The 15,953-nt window shown below is 37.9% G+C and overlaps 1 protein-coding gene across 3 annotated transcripts in view; it reads left to right on the top strand.

Moving 5' to 3' along the window:
- RNGTT (RNA guanylyltransferase and 5'-phosphatase) overlaps nucleotides 1-15,953 on the top strand; it is a 203,302-nt gene that overhangs the window by 87,315 nt on the left and 100,034 nt on the right. For 2 of the 3 annotated variants that reach the window (XM_081094416.1, XM_081094418.1), the window contains exon 12: nucleotides 4,531-4,599. The exons of the other annotated variant lie outside the window; for it this stretch is intronic. In XM_081094416.1, the coding sequence (XP_080950542.1) occupies nucleotides 4,531-4,599 (69 nt within the window). The remainder of the gene's footprint in view (nucleotides 1-4,530; nucleotides 4,600-15,953) is intronic. 3 annotated transcript variants of the gene reach the window in all.

The raw sequence follows: 15,953 nt of genomic DNA, 5'->3' as shown, positions 1-15,953 counted from the left end.
GCCCTTGACCGGAATTGAACCCAAAACCCTTCAGTTCGTAGGCTGCCGCTCTAACCACTGAGGCTCTAGGGCTTATTTTCATTGATTAGCATTTTCCCCCATACTGTGTTTTATTTCTTGCATTTCCATTTGTCTCATTTTTATAGTTTTTATTTTTATCTCTGTGAAGTTCCATATTTGTTCAGACATGTTTTCTACCCTTTTCTTTAAAATGTTAGGGCTGGTTTTTTTTTTTTTTTTTTAAAATATATTTTATTGATTTTTTTACAGAGAGGAAGGGAGAGAGATAGAGAGTTAGAAACATTGATGAGAGAGAAACATCGATCAGCTGCCTCCTGCACATCTCCCACTGGGGATGTGCCCGCAACCCAGGTACATGCCCTTGACTGGAATCGAACCCGGGACCCTTGAGTCCGCAGGCCGACGCTCTATCCACTGAGCCAAACCGGTTTTGGCAGGGCTGTTTTAAAGTCCATTTGATAATTCCAAAATATGGGCCATCTTTTTTTTTTTTTTTTTTTTCTGTCACATTATTTTATTTTTAAATTATTTATTTATTTATTTTTTTGGTGATTTTTTTCTTTTCTTTTTTTAAAAATTTTGTTTTATTGCTTAAAATATTACAAACAGTATTACATATGTCTCCCTTTTTTCCCCTGCCCTTGACAATCCCCTGGCCTCCCCTACCCCCCAGTGTCTTGTGTCCATTGGCTATGCTTATATGCATGCATACAAGCCCTTCGGTTGATCTCTTTCCCCCCTCCCCACCCCCAACCCTCCCTGGCCTTCCTGCTGTAGTTTGACAGTCTGTTCGATGCTGCTCTGCCTCTGTATCTATTTTTGTTCATCAGTTTATAATGGTCTTTATTATCCATAAATGAGTGAGATCATGTGGTATTTTTCTTTCATTGACTAGCTTATTTCACTTAGCATAATGCTCTCCAGTTCTATCCATACTGTTGCAAATGGTAAGAATTCCTTCTTTTTTACAGCAGCGTAATATTCCATCGTGTAGATGTACCACAGTTTTTTAATCCATTCATCAGCTGATGGGCACTTAGGCTGTTTCCAGATCTTAGCTATGGTGAATTGTGCTGCTATGAACATAGGGGTGCATATATCCTTTCTGATTGGTGTTTCTGGTTTCTTGGGATATATTTCTAGAAGTGGGATCACAGGGTCAAATGGGAGTTCCATTTTTAGTTTTTTCAGGAAACTCCATAGTGTCTTCCATAGTGGCTGCACCAGTCTGCATTCCCACCAGCAGTGAAGGAGGGTTCCTTTTTCCCCTGCATCCTCTCCAGCACTTGTTGTTTGTTGATTTGTTGATGATAGCCATTCTGACAGGTGTGAGATGGTACCTCATTGTCGTTTTGATTTGCATCTCTCGGATGATTAGTGACTTTAAGCATGTTTTCATATGTCTCTTGGCCTTCTATATGTCCTCTTTTGAAAAGTGTCTATTTAGGTCCTTTGCCCTATGGGCCATCTTTATGTCTTGTTCTATTGACTGCCTTATCTATTAAATGTAGTCATTATTTTTCTTATTTTTTATGTGTGTGTGTGGTACATTTTTATTGGATGCTGGACACTCATTATTTTTCTGAGGTAAATATCTTTGTGCTTAGTGTGGACATACCTCTTCTTTCAGTTTAATGGGCCTCATTTTGGGGAGAAGAGTTAGTGGTTGAATCAGTGTGTTCTGTATTTGAGATGGGTTTATATTGCTATAGTTATCTTCAGTGCTCAACGACTTTGCATTCCTTCAGCAGATGACTGCTGTTAACAATGGGTATAAAGTGGTTTTGCCCCATTTTTCCAGCTTCACTTTTAGCTTTCAGTAGACTCTGCTTGCTTATACCACATAGTGGTCTATTTTTTGCTCTTGTGCTCTCCCTCATCTATAAACAACTGTTTCTTGTCACTCAGTGCCTGACTTGTGGGAACCACAGTTTTCTTAGTTTTCCTCCTAAAGTCTTAGTATTAATAGTAGTATTTAGACCTTTAGCCCCTAGTCTCAGGGATGGGTTTTCCCTCAGTGAGCCTGCCTCTCTCTCTCCCTATAGGAGACTGAACTTTGCCCTGCATAGGCAGGATGTTTTGGCAGGAGCAGGTTTTTTTTTTTTGCTTTTTATCAATGGAATATCCTTGGCCCAAGACTGTTTTTGGCTGCTATATATCTAGGTGACTTTATTCTCAGATGACATTGTGTTATTTAGTCTTGCCAACTCTGTATTTTTATACTGTTACTTTATTACATACTTTATGTTTAGGGATGGCCCAGTGTATGAAGTTGAGAAGTTTGGTCTAAGAATGGAAAAGCTGTTTACTTGCTCTAAATGATGTACCTACAATAAAAGGAGAACAAGTTCTTTAACCTTTTAAAAGTGTTTTTTAAAAAGATGATTGTGATATTTGGTTTTTATTACATCATTCCTCAGCAGGACTCTGCTATGAATGTAGCAAGTTACTTTTTCTTACATAATGGGGTTCATGAAGTATCCAGTTATATATATTTTTCTTATTTGAACTTTTTTTTTTATCTTTTTTTTTTCTTATTTGAACTTTTATTCATCATTCATAGATTTGAAAAACATTGATACAGAACATAAAGGTCATATATATATACCTATACTAAATATGAGCATAGGTTTCAAAAATATTTTTTCTCCAGGGTGAATAGATAATAAATATGAAACAAAGCTTTTAGTTTAACATTGCCTTCCAAAGTTACAGCAAGAGTGTCAGCTGATATTTTTTGACATTTTGATGGTTGGAGTTTATTTTTACCTCTTGAAAGAAATTTATAAGAAATCAGTGCTTTGAATCCATATTGAATTTTTAGTTAGACAGAGTTCCTCCTCAGATGGCTAGGTCATTTGAACCTTTGAGTAAATTGGAGATCAATGTATGAATCTCAGATCTGTCCTGAAATTTTTGCCTATTTGGCTAAACTCTCATCAACATGGTTCTAAGAGATCCAGTTGGCAAGCTCCCCACTTTCATAGTGTTATAATGAGAGGAAAGAACAAAACAAAACAGGAAATATTAAGAGTTCTTTACATATGTTTTAAGTTGAGGCAAATATACATAGCACAAAATGGACCATTTTAACAAATCTTAAGCATACATTTCAGTGGCATTAAATACATTTACATTGTCGTGTAACCATTACTGTCATCTACCTCCAGATCAATTTTTACCTTTCTAAACTGAAACTCTACCCATTAAACACTAACTCATTTACCCTCACCCCAGCCTTTCTAATTTCTGTCCTTAGGAATTTGACTAAGGAGCATTACAGTTTTAAGGGACTGTAGATATTCAAACTCAAATTGGTCTTTAAGCAGTTAGGAACTAGTATCGCTCTAATTTTGCTCACTGCCCCCAGTTTAGAGAAATTACAGATTTTGAAGGAAGTAATGGCAGAGAAGGTAAAGGTCACAGTTGGCGAGGAGAAACACTAATCTTGTTGCATGTGAAATACACTTGAAATTTCGGTTGTTGCTATTGGAATGTAAATCTCCCTATAAGTGAGTGTAGTGGTTTTAAGAGGATGTGATTATGATAAAAGATTTGGATTAGATAACCCACAACAGATCCTAAAATTTGAAGACACATAAATGAATCCCAAAACTGTCCTATCTGGCTCTGTGAAAGTATATTTTGTTCTCTTCCCTGAAATGCAGAAATCAATATTAGGATTTCTGGCCATGATACACATGTTCAGTTCTTCAAAATAATAAAAGTCCATGAAAAGGAAGAATTTAAAATGACTTGCTCAGAACTAATTAGAGAGCATTGGCTCTTATAACTCTGCTGTTTAGCAGATAAGGCTTTGAGAAAACTGCTATTTGTATTTTGTACTGTGCATCCCTTGTACTGCAGTTCTTTGCTTGAAAAAAAATACAGGAAAAACCAAAAAAGAAAAGAAACAGTAAGACAAAAAAAAAGTAAGGCTAAAATTTTTTCTGCTTGAGGGTTTTGGAAAAACACAGGTGATGTATTTCCGGATTGTGTTTCCTATGTCTGAGTTAGTTGTGGTTACAGATTCTCAGGGGGTTCTCCCACACACTCCATCCCCAAGCAGGTTTCTCTGCTGTCTTCTTTGTTATATGTGTTTATTTTTTATTCCCTTTATTTATTACTTCCCAGAGTTTCTCCTTTTATTTTGTCAGTGAGACCAATGCTTTAAATCCACATTGAATTTTCCATATTAAAATTCCTTTCATCCTGACTCAGCAATGCATTTAAAAATGTTTTAAATATTTTATCCATCATTTTGATTGTAGTTAGGACTGTTATTCAAGATATCTAGCCTGCCATAGAATGGAAATCTTCACATATTAAAAAAAACACCTTATAATGTATTAACCTATATTCCTCTGGTCAACCCCTCTCTCTCATTTTGCATTTCAGTTCTTAAAACTTAAGAAAAGTTTTTATAAAGTTTACAGAATTTAAAATACCGTTAATTAAAGTGATTATTGTATTATTGTATTTCTGAAAATACATATATTTATTTTATAGCTACTTGAAGGAAATTTTGCAAAAGAAGTTAGCCATGAAATGGATGGACTTATTTTTCAGCCTACTGGAGTAAGTTCATTTATGTGTGTGGGGTGGTGGTGGTAGTGGTGGTGGTGGTGGTGGTGTGGTAGATATGTATGTACATGTACATACATGCATGTATCTATAAAGTACATTTTTCTCAGACACATTTATTTAGTATTATTCCTGTAATCACTGTTTTTCCTTAAAACAAACTGTTATAAAAGATTTCATTTATACTAAATATATAAAATAGTGAAATGAATAGTTTTTTGCTTTTTCATTCAGTGTAAGAAATAAATACAGCTGGTTGTTACTTTTCAAGAAAGTTAGTCTTTAATATAATATCATAAAATGAATGTTAATTTATGTTTCTTTACTATAAATCTACCAATAATATATAAATGTTTATTTCTTGCTGTAGGCCAGTATACCTTTAAGTATTAATATTTCTAAAACTTAATTTTGCTGTAGATGAATAAAATTTAGAGTTATCGCTGCTTGAAGAAAAATATAATTCTTTGAATATTTATTCCATATCAAATTTCTGAAACTCATTAAAGGACTTTCAACAACTTAGTAGTCAAATCATATATTTGGAGTAAGTTTTGTTTTACTCTATGGTAGGGTTTCTCAACCTCAGCACTATTGATGTTTTTGACAAGGTAATTCTTTGCTGTGGGGAGCTATCCTGTGCATGATAGGATGTTTATCAGCATCTTCATTGGTTTGTTCTTACTAGATGCCAGTATTACCTCTCCTTTCCATCCCTCTAGGTTGTGATAACCAAAAATAATTCATTCACTGTCTAATTTCCCCTGGAGAATAAAATTGCCTTCACTTGCGAACCTGTGCGCTATAGGGCAGTGTTTCTTAAATGTGACCTGTGGTCAGGAGCATTTGCACCACACAGAAAGTTGTTAGCAATGTCACTCACCCCAGATGTGCTGATTAGAAACTCTGAGAATGCAGTCCAGCACTTTGTGCTTTAACAAGCTCTCCAAGTGACTAATGCATGCTCAAGTGTGAGAACCACTACTCTACAGGAAACGGTTGTATTTCATGTGCTGTCCCTCAGCATATGTTGCATTTAAAATTTTTTATTTTACTTATTGTTGACTGTATTACAAATGTCCCCTATTCTTCCCCCCTTTGGCTCCCTCCACCCAGCCCCCACCTCACCCCAAGTCTTCACTGCACTATTATCTGTGTCCATGGGCTATGCATTTATGCACATATGTTTTTTGGTTAATTGTTAACCCCACCCCCTCTCCCCCCACCCCGAAATCTGTCAGTCTGTTCCATGCATTCATTCCTCTGGACCCAATTTGTTTGTCAGTTTATTTTGTTCATTAGATTCCACATATAAGTGAGGTCATGTGCTATTTGCTTTCACTAACAGCTGCCCTTGCCAAAACTGATGGAGGGGGACATCTTCTGTGGTCTAAGGAGGAGGAGATGGAGGAGAGTTAGACGCTGGGGACAGAAATTGTAGAAAATGCTATCTTAGGAAATATGGAAGGTAGATCTTTTAAGTTTCAGTATTCTCTAGGCCTAATCTCCATTGGAAAGATTTAAAGTCTAAATATAACAATAACTACAGTAAATTTCATTGTGTTAAACTCACGGTTCAGACCCATGCATATGTGAGATTTTGGTGGTATGTAAAAGAAGTGGCCTGACAGGTGAGTCTCTGTGATGTCTAGTATAGTCAGTTGATTTATTAGTCTATTCCCATTCTAGCAACCACACTTTGTTGTTACAATGATTTTGTAAGTGATATCTGGTAAGGCTAGACTCTCTGCTCTTTGCCAGGATTTTCTTAAATATTTGTGGATATTTGGTTTAACATATAAGGTTTAGAATCAGTTTGTCATATTACCCAAAAATTCTGTTGGGCATTTATTTGGAATTGATTTGAATTTAGATGAATTTGGAGAAAATAGATGTTTTTACAGTGTTAAATTATCTTATGAATATGGTATAGCTCTTTTCAGGTCTTTTTCTGCTCTCTAATTGAGTAGAAATTTTTGTTTTTAATCCAATTTCTAAATATTTAATATTTTCCATTTTTATAGTAAACAGTGACTTTAGAAGAATTTGCTACTTCTAGTGTGCTGTCACACTGTTGATTATTTAATTGGCTCACCTCCTTGCTGAACATTGTTAGTTCTAATAATTATATAATTTTATATATTGGCCAGAACCTCTAATACTGGTTTAAACAATGACTCTCATTGGATGGAGGAAAGGGAGACATTTATCCTTTATTTCAATCTCAAAGGGAATGTGGCTAAATTTTCTCCATTAAGTATGCTTTTGGTAGATTTCTGTTAGATATCTTTTATCATGTTAAGAAATTTTTGTTTTTACAAAGGGTTTTTTTCTCTCCCCCCAGTCAGAGGTAGATTTTGGGAGTTAACAAATGTCTTTTCTGTTACCTGTTATCTATGCTTTTCTGTTGAGAGTATCATGCCATTTTTCCCTTTTATGACATTCATGTAGTAAATTACAGTAATTTCCTCATGTTGATCCATTCTTGCATTCTGGGATAAATGCTACTTGATCATGATATATATAATTTTTAATATACCTTTGGATTTGGTTGTAGTAGTTTTTTGAGAATTTTTGCTACCTTATTTCTTACAGTTCTTTTCTCTATTTTTTTAAAATATATTCAAAATAAAAGAGGTAATATTATGGAAAAATTATATAGGCTCCAAGTAACATTCTTATAATACATGGCCATGATATTAAAAGTCAATTAAAATATCATGGCTTATACTGGAAAATAGAGTAGTTCCTTCTCCTACCCTTCCCCAGACCCAAAGTGCACTCCTAGGAGGTAATCATTGTTTGTTGTTTTTGCTGCTTTTTTTCTTCCGTTATTTGCAAAATCTATTTATGCTGCTCGCTTTTGGTGTTTCGTTTTGCACATGATCTGCTTACTTTCTACTAGAACAGGATTGAGCTTCCTAACTCCACCAATACTCCCTCACCCTCCTCTGTATTATACAATTATAATTATTGCACATGTTTGGTTAAATGAATATTCAGTATTTGTATTTCTATGGTAACATAAATATTGTTCATGTCTGAGTCAACTAGTATATTTTTCTTTTTTAGAAAACTTTTCTTGCCTAGAGTTCGGAATTGCTTAGTCGCTTGTTATGATTATTACTACTTTTTTTCTTAAACTCTGTAAAACAACTGTTAAATTTTTATTACCTGGTAAATGATAATATATCCAGTCCAGTTTTTACTTGAAGGCATTCCTTCTGAAGCCCTCACTTTGTCTCCCCCTTCTAAATCACAGCACATTGCAATATTGCAGAGATCCCTTTTTACTTCTTAGGTTCTTCCTTGAGATTTTTAACTTATTCCATGTCCTGATTCCAGAAAGGTGAAATTCTGATGAGTTCATAATTGATTCCACTTTTTGTGCATCTGCTGCTTTCATTACTACACACAGACAGTGTTAAAGATAGGTATTCCTAAGTTACCCCTGTTAGTCTGATGGAAATATATTAGGGTGTATGTATAAAGGAAATGGAAAAGTAGTTGTGAAGTGTCTTCCATGTTACCTTAGGCATGGACAGTTAATCTCACAGCTCTTTAAGCAACACTCACACATAGACATCACATCACAAAATGATTTAATTAATTTAATTTAATTTTATTTTTATTTTTTTTTACAGAGAGGAAGGAAGAGAGATAGAGAGCTAGAAACATCGATGAGAGAGAAACATTGATCAGCTGCCTCCTGCACATCCCTACTGGGGATGTGCCTGCAACCAAGGTACATGCCCTTGACCAGAATCAAACCTGGGACCTTTCAATCCGCAGGCGGACGCTCTATCCACTGAGCCAAACCGGTTACGGCTGATTTAATTAATTTTAGACCAGCTTGGTCAAAGTGATTTCTATCTTCATACACACCTTTGTCTTTCTCATGATAGTCTAAGTCCTGGTCACCAATCCATATCTTTTCTTTCCCTGACATGGAGTTTCTTGGGTTCTCTGATACCAGCTGATCTTATTCTGAGGCCTCCTGACCAAGAGAGATATAACATTTTGATGGAAAAGAGCAACAGTTTGGGCCCTAATGAGATCTAGGATTTCTGTGCATACTCGGTCTCCCCTGGTTTCTATTCCACAGGACTTATGGAGCAGTGGTTTGCTTTTTCTTTTTCTTTTTTTTTTAATATATTTTATTGATTTTTTACAGAGAGGAAGGAAGAGGGATAGAGAGTTAGAAACATCGATGAGAGAGAAACATCGATCAGCTGCCTCCTGCACACCTCCTACTGGGGATGTGCCCGCAATCAAGGTACATACCCTTTACCGGAATCGAACCTGGGACCTTTCAGTCCACAGGCCGATGCTCTATCCATTGAACCAAACCAGTTAGGGCGGGCTGGTTTGCTTTTATGATGCCAAAATTAATGTTATTTTCTATCTTTCTCCTTGAACAGTTGTTACTTAATTGCCAAATATCTTTAGGACTAAAACAGGTCACTTAAATGATTTTTCTCTAAGCAAAAAAAAAAAAAAAAAAAAAATCTCCTTTGAACATATTTGCCAGTGATGTATCTGATAAGGGGTTAATACCCAGAATTTATAAAGAATTTATACAACTCAACACCAAAAAACCCAAATAATCTGTACTAATAAAAGGGTAATATGCTAATTAGACCAGGAGACCTTCCAGGAGACCTTGTGGACGTCCTTCTGGACAAAGCCATGGTGGTGAGGTCGAGGCAGAGGCAGTTACGGGTGATCAGGCCAGGAGGGTAGGGCAGTTGGGGGTGAGCAGGCCGCCAGGGGGGCCAGTTGGGGGTGAGCAGGTCAGTGGGGGGGGGCAGTTGGGGGTGATCGGGCTGGCAAGGGAGGAAGTTGGGGGCGATCAGGCTGGCGGGGGGACAGTTGGGGGCGATCAGGCTGGTGGGGGGGGTGGCAGTTGGGGGCCATCAGGCTGGCAAGTGGGGGGTTGTTGGGGGCAAGCAGGCCAGTAGGCAGAGTGGTTAGGGGCAATCAGGCAGGCAGGCAGGTGAGCAGTTAGGAGCCAGCGGTCCCAGATTGAGAGATGGATGTCTGACTGCCGGTTTAGGCCTAAACCGGCAGTCAGACATCCCCTGAGAGGTCCCAAATTGGAGAGGGTATAGGCTGGGCTGAGGGAACACCCCCTCTCCCCCCCAACACACACACACACACACACACACACACACACACACACACACACGAATTTCGTGCACCAGGCCACTAGTCCAACTATAAATGGACAAAGGATCTAAATAGACTTAAATAGACTTTTCTCAAAGAGGACATATAGATGATGGCCAATAGACATCTGAAAAGATGTTCAGTGTCACTAATCATTAGAGAGATGCAAATTAAAACCACTTACTAGGTGTACCAGTTAATGCGGATTTTTTTCAGTAGATGGAGTTGCACATATATGCGATTTGATACGTGTGCTATTTTGTTGTATTGACAGCAAGCTTCAAAACTTCATATGTCAAATTTGCTGAAGGTGTTAACATCATAGATATTTTTATGTTTAAAAATGTCAACTTCCATGCCAAAAAAGAACATTTGTGGGAAGTTTTAATTCATTACTTTATTTTGAAGAAAAAGTTATTGTATACTTTGGGAAGCTTATGGTGAACATGCTCATCTCCAGATACTTGTGAACACTGGTTTAAACGCTTTAAAAGTGATGATTTCGATGAGAAAGACAGAGAACATCCAGGTCAACTGAAAAAGTTTGAAGACCAACAATTATAAGCATTATTGGATGAAGGTGCGTGTCAAACTCAAAAACAACTTGCAGAAAGATTAAACATTGCTCAGCAAACAATTTTCAATCGTTTACAAACAATGGGGAAGATTTTAAACGAAGGAAAATGGGTGCCACATCAACTGAACAAAAGACAAATGGAAAACTGAAAAGTCATCAGTAAAATGTTGCTTCAACGGCACAAAAGAAAGTCTTTTTTTGCATCGAATCGTGACAGGCGATGAAAAGTGGATTTATGTTGAGAATGCCAAATGCACAAAATCATGGGTTGGTCCAGGTCAACCATCAACATCAACTGCAAGGCCAAATCGCTTCGGAAAGAAGACAATGCTCTGTGTTTGGTGGGATTAGGAAGGTGTGGTGTATTATGAGCTTCTAAAACCAGGTGAAACCATTAATACTGATCGCTACTGACAACAAATAATCAATTTGAACCACGCTTTGATCATGAAACTACCAGAATGTGCCAGAAGACACGGCTGTAATTTTGCTTCATGATGATGCACCATCACACACTTCGAAACCAATTAAAGACACGTTAAAATATCTTGCCTGGGAAGTATTAGCCCACCCTCTGTATTCACCAGACCTTGCTCCTTCAGATTACCACTGTTCTGATGGATGGCACACACACTTTCTGAGCAGCATTGCAAAACGTATGAAGAAGTGGAAAATTGGGTCTCTGAATGTTTTGCCTCAAAACAAGAAAAGTTCTATTGGGACGGTATCCACAAATTACCTGAAAGATGGGGAAATGTGTAGCTAGCGATGGACATTACTTAGAAGAAAGCACTTTTGATGTTTCTCTAGAAATTACCGTGTTTTCTTTGATTACAAAACCCGCCATTATTAACCGGTACACCTACTACATAGTGCCCTTACCCCTCATTGCCATACCCCACCCCCCAGTTTGTACCCTCACCCCGCTAGTGTCTGTGTCCATTGGTTAGGCTTACATGCATGCATACAAGTCCTTCGGTTGATCGCTCCCTCTTCCCCCCACCCTCCCCTGCCTTCCCTCTGAGGTTTGATGGTCTGATGGATGCTTCTCTGTCTCTGGATCAGTTTTTGTTCATCAGTTTATGTTGTTCATTATAATCCACAATTGAGTGAGATCCTGTGATATATAGCTTTCTCTGACTGATTTATTTTGCTTTGTATAATGCTTAATTCTCTAGGTTTCAGTTTTCAGTTTTCCTCTTCTGTTTCCTGAATCTTTTGGACTGGAGCTTCTGTCCTTTATTTTTCTCACAGAATAAAAATATCTCCTGGGTTTTGCCTGGGATGGAGGAGTGGACCTAGAGATGTAAATGCACCTTATACAAATTTTCAACCAGTTTCCTTGTTTTCAGTACCGTGCATCGCCTTCTGCCCCTTGGCAACCATTGCAGTCAAAGGAACAGATTACCTGATCCTTTCTGGGGAACTGCAGCATGCAGCATGAATTGCTTTGCACTGGTATCTTTCTCTTACTATCTAGTTTTCTTTGCTCTTGCACTATTAACTTCTCTATCTACTTCTTATCTTTCAAAAATATATTGACATGTTGTTTTTTGCTATTATCTTCCCATTTTCCTTTTTTGTTGATGTCTCTTCTGTAACTCTCATTTTAGTGAGGTCTCACATCAAAATAGATATAAATGCACATGTTAAGTCCACCACATTTATCAGAAAATCCTCAGAACTTCTCACAATGTGGTGGTTTATCTTTTGGCCCCTTAAGCCAATAATTCAAATACAAGAAGAAAGGTAGTGGTCTGAGCCAGTCTGTGTAACTTGAGGAGGAAGCCCTGATCAAGGGTAGGTACAGCTTGACTTTAAACTGCAATCTATTTTCTTTTTTTTTTTTAAAAAATAAATCTTTATTGTTCAGATTATGACAGTTCCTCTTTTCCCCCACATAGCTCCCTTCCACCCGGTTCCCACTCCCCCCCACCGACTGTCATGGTCCATAGGTGTACGATTATTGCCCAATCTCTTCCTGCACCCCCCTATCCCTTTCCCCCCAAGAATTTTCAGTCCACTCCCTTTCTATGTCCCTGATTCTATTATATTCACCAGTTTATTCTGTTCGTCAGATTTTTTATTCACTTGATTTTTAGATTCACTTGTTGATAGATATGTGCTTGTTGTCACTTTGTTGTTCATAATTCTTATCTTTACCTATTTTAAAAAATATATATTTTATTGATTTTTTACAGAGAGGAAGGGAGAGAGATAGAGAGTTAGAAACATCGATCAGCTGCCTCCTGCACATCTCCTACTGGGGATGTGCCCGCAACCCAGGTAAATGCCCTTGACCGGAATCGAACCTGGGACCTTTCAGTCTGCAGGCCAATGCTCTATCCACTGAGCAAAACTGGTTTTGGCTATCTTTACCGTTTTTTTCTTCTTCCTCTTAAAGAATACCCTTCAGCATTTCATGTAATAATGGTTTGCTGCTGATTAACTCCTTTAGCTTTTCCTTATCTGTGAAGCTCTTTATCTGACCTTCAATTGTAAATGATAGCTTTGCTGGGTAGAGTAATGCTGGTTAGAGTAAACCTTGGTTGTAGGTTCTTGCTATTTATCACTTTGAATATTTCTTGCCACTCCCTTCTGGCCTGCATAGTTTCTTTTTTTTTCTTTTTCTTTTAATTAAATCTTTATTGTTCAGATTATTACAGTTGTTCCTCTTTTTTTCCCCCCCATAACTCCCCTCCTCCCAGTTCCCGCCCCACCCTCCGCCCTCACTCCCCACCCACTGTCCTCATCCATAGGTGCACGATTTTTGGCCAGTCTCTTCCCGCATCTCCCCCACTCCTTTCCCCCCCAAGAATAGTCAGTCCATTCCCTTTCTATGTCCCTGATTCTATTATAATCACCAGTTCATTCTGTTCATCAGATTATTTATTCACTTGATTCTTAGATTCACTTGTTGATAGATGCATATTTGTTGTTCATAATTTGTATCTTTACCTTTTTCTTCCTCTTCCTCTTCTTAAAGGATACCTTTCAGCATTTCATATAATCCTGGTTTGGTGGTGATGAACTCCTTTAGCTTTTCCTTATCTGTGACGCACTTTATCTGACCTTCAATTCTGAATGATAGCTTTGCTGGATAAAGTAATCTTGGTTGTAGGTTCTTGGTATTCATCACTTTGAATATTTCTTGCCATTCCCTTCTGGCCTGCAAAGTTTCTGTTGAGAAATCAGCTGACAGTCCTATGGGTACTCCCTTGTAGGTAACTCACTGTTTTTCTCTTGCTGCTTTTAGGATTCTCTCTTTGTCTTTTGCTCTTGGCATTTTAATTATGATGTGTCTTGGTGTGGTCCTCTTTGGATTCCTTTTGTTTGGGGAGCTTTGCACTTCCTGGAGTTGTAAGTCTATTTCTTTCACCAGGTAGGGGAAGTTTTCTGTCATTATTTCTTCAAATAGGTTTTCAATTTCTTGCTCTCTCTCTTCTTCTAGCATCCCTGTAATTCGGATGTTGGTACTCTTGAAGTTGTCCCAGAGGCTCCTTGTACTATCTTCATATTTTTGTATTCCTTTTTTCTTTTGCTTTTCCAGTTGGGTGTTTTTTGCTTCTTCATATTTCAAATCTTTGACTTGATTCTTGGGGTCCTCTAGTCTGCTGTTGGATCTCTGTATATTATTCTTTATTTCAGTCAGTGTATGCTTAATTTCTGATTGGTCCTTTTACATAACCTTGAGGGTCTTACTATATTTCTCAGAGGTTTCTAGAAGATTCTTGAATAACCTTATAACCGTGGTTTTGAACTCTATACCCAGTAGTTTGCTTTCCTCCATTTCTTTTTTGTGTGACATTTTCTTTGTCTCCGCATTTTGGCTGCTTCCCTGTGTTGATAGAGTGGCTTTCTGTGCTAGGTGTCCTATAGGGCCCAGTGGCTCAGCCTCCCCAGTTACCTGAGGTGGACACTCTTGGTGCACCCCTTTGTGGGCTGTGTGCACAGTCTTGTTGTAGGTAAGCCTTGATTGTAGTTGGTATCACTGGGATGAATTGACCTCCAGGCCAATTGGCTGTGAGGACCAGTTGTGTCTACAATGGTAGAACTGCTGTGCTGGAGACACCCTTATGGGCAGGACTTGCTTCAGTGGAGCTTTGTAGCTCATTGAGCCTGCCCAGGTTTTTAGGTGGAGAAAGGCCAGGCCATTCATATGCAAAAGCCACAGCAGACAGCTTGGGTGGGGTTGTAAATTGGGTGGGGCAGGGTCTCAGGGAATCACCAGGGCGGAGGAAACTGCTATGGCTACCAGTCAGCTCTGCCTCAGAGAGGTCCCGGGATCTGTGTCCCGAGGCCCGTGCACGAACAATGACTGCTGCAAGCACCTCTTAGAGAAAGCCGCCCTCACGTTTCGGTCCGATGCCAGAGAGTCCAATTTCTCTCCTTATAAGTCTGGGTCCCCAAATTCTCACCCGGAACTCGAGCTCAGAGCAGTCGGGAGCTTGTATTTCCCTCCTGATTGAAAAAGACAACAGCATACCCAGCTGCCAGCCCCTTTCGTACGTGCCTCCATACCTCCACACTTCCACACCTCTGTACCTTCTACCAGACTCAGTGGGCTTTTCTCTTTCCTTCTAGTTGTAGAATTTCTACTCGGCCAGCTTTCCCATGGTTCTAGATGATATTCATTATGTCTTTTAGTTGTAGTTTTAATGTGGTTGTACGTGGCAGCAAGTTCAGGTGTTTACCTATGCCGCCATCTTGGTTGTCCCTTGCAATCTATTATCTGATACCACAGAAATATTCAAAGGCAAATGAATGGCAGAAGATACATTTACTTGTGGAAAACTTCTTTGGCCTACATTTGTTTGGTGCTACTTACTTAAAACTTGGCAAGAAGTTAATTCTGCTCCATTACATTAATTATAGGGAGCTAACTAAAGTTGAATAAAATGTAAAAGATACGACATTGCTAAAAAATATATTTTGAATCCTGGAAAAATACTGAAAAATAGTGATAAAAATACTGTATTAAAGTGACAGTTCTGTTGAGGACAACCCCCAAATACCAGCTTAGAAGAACATGTTTTTTTTTTTTTTAACCTTTTGATCTGATGTCCTGTTTTTTCAGAGACATAACCTTGTAACATATCCAGAAATGCATATAGTTCATTACTTTTATAAGAAAAAGCAAAGTTGATGGATGGTATATTCAGAAAAATAAAGCTTAGGAGATTTCTTTGTGTTTATAAAGAAATGCACCAGTATCTAATATTTACTAAAACACAGAACAATCATTAATTATCATGAAAGCCTCAACTTAGATTAAATTGCATTTATAGAATTAGAGAAAATCAGAGCTGAGAAAGGTACTTCCAAGATTATCTAGCTCAATGGTTTTAAAATATTAATTTCCAAAGTTTGAGGTTTTTGTGTATTGCCTCTAGGGACCACATGGAGGGATACATTAATAGATAAGCATTCCTTTTATACTACTGGAGCCCTGATTTATTTCTTTTGTATTGTATTTTTAAACTGATAAGAACAGATAATACACTTGATCTTAGCCAAAAGGCCGAGAAGCGATGTATTGTATTTTTAGATAAGATTGTGTTTTTAAAAGGATTTCATTTAAGTTTACACTATTTGAATCAAC

Source organism: Myotis nattereri, assembly GCF_964212035.1.
Source record: "Myotis nattereri genome assembly, chromosome: 6".
NCBI lineage: Eukaryota > Metazoa > Chordata > Mammalia > Chiroptera > Vespertilionidae > Myotis > Myotis nattereri.
The sequence above is the reverse complement of the archived record's forward strand: the minus strand, read 5'-3'. Positions and strand labels throughout refer to the sequence as shown.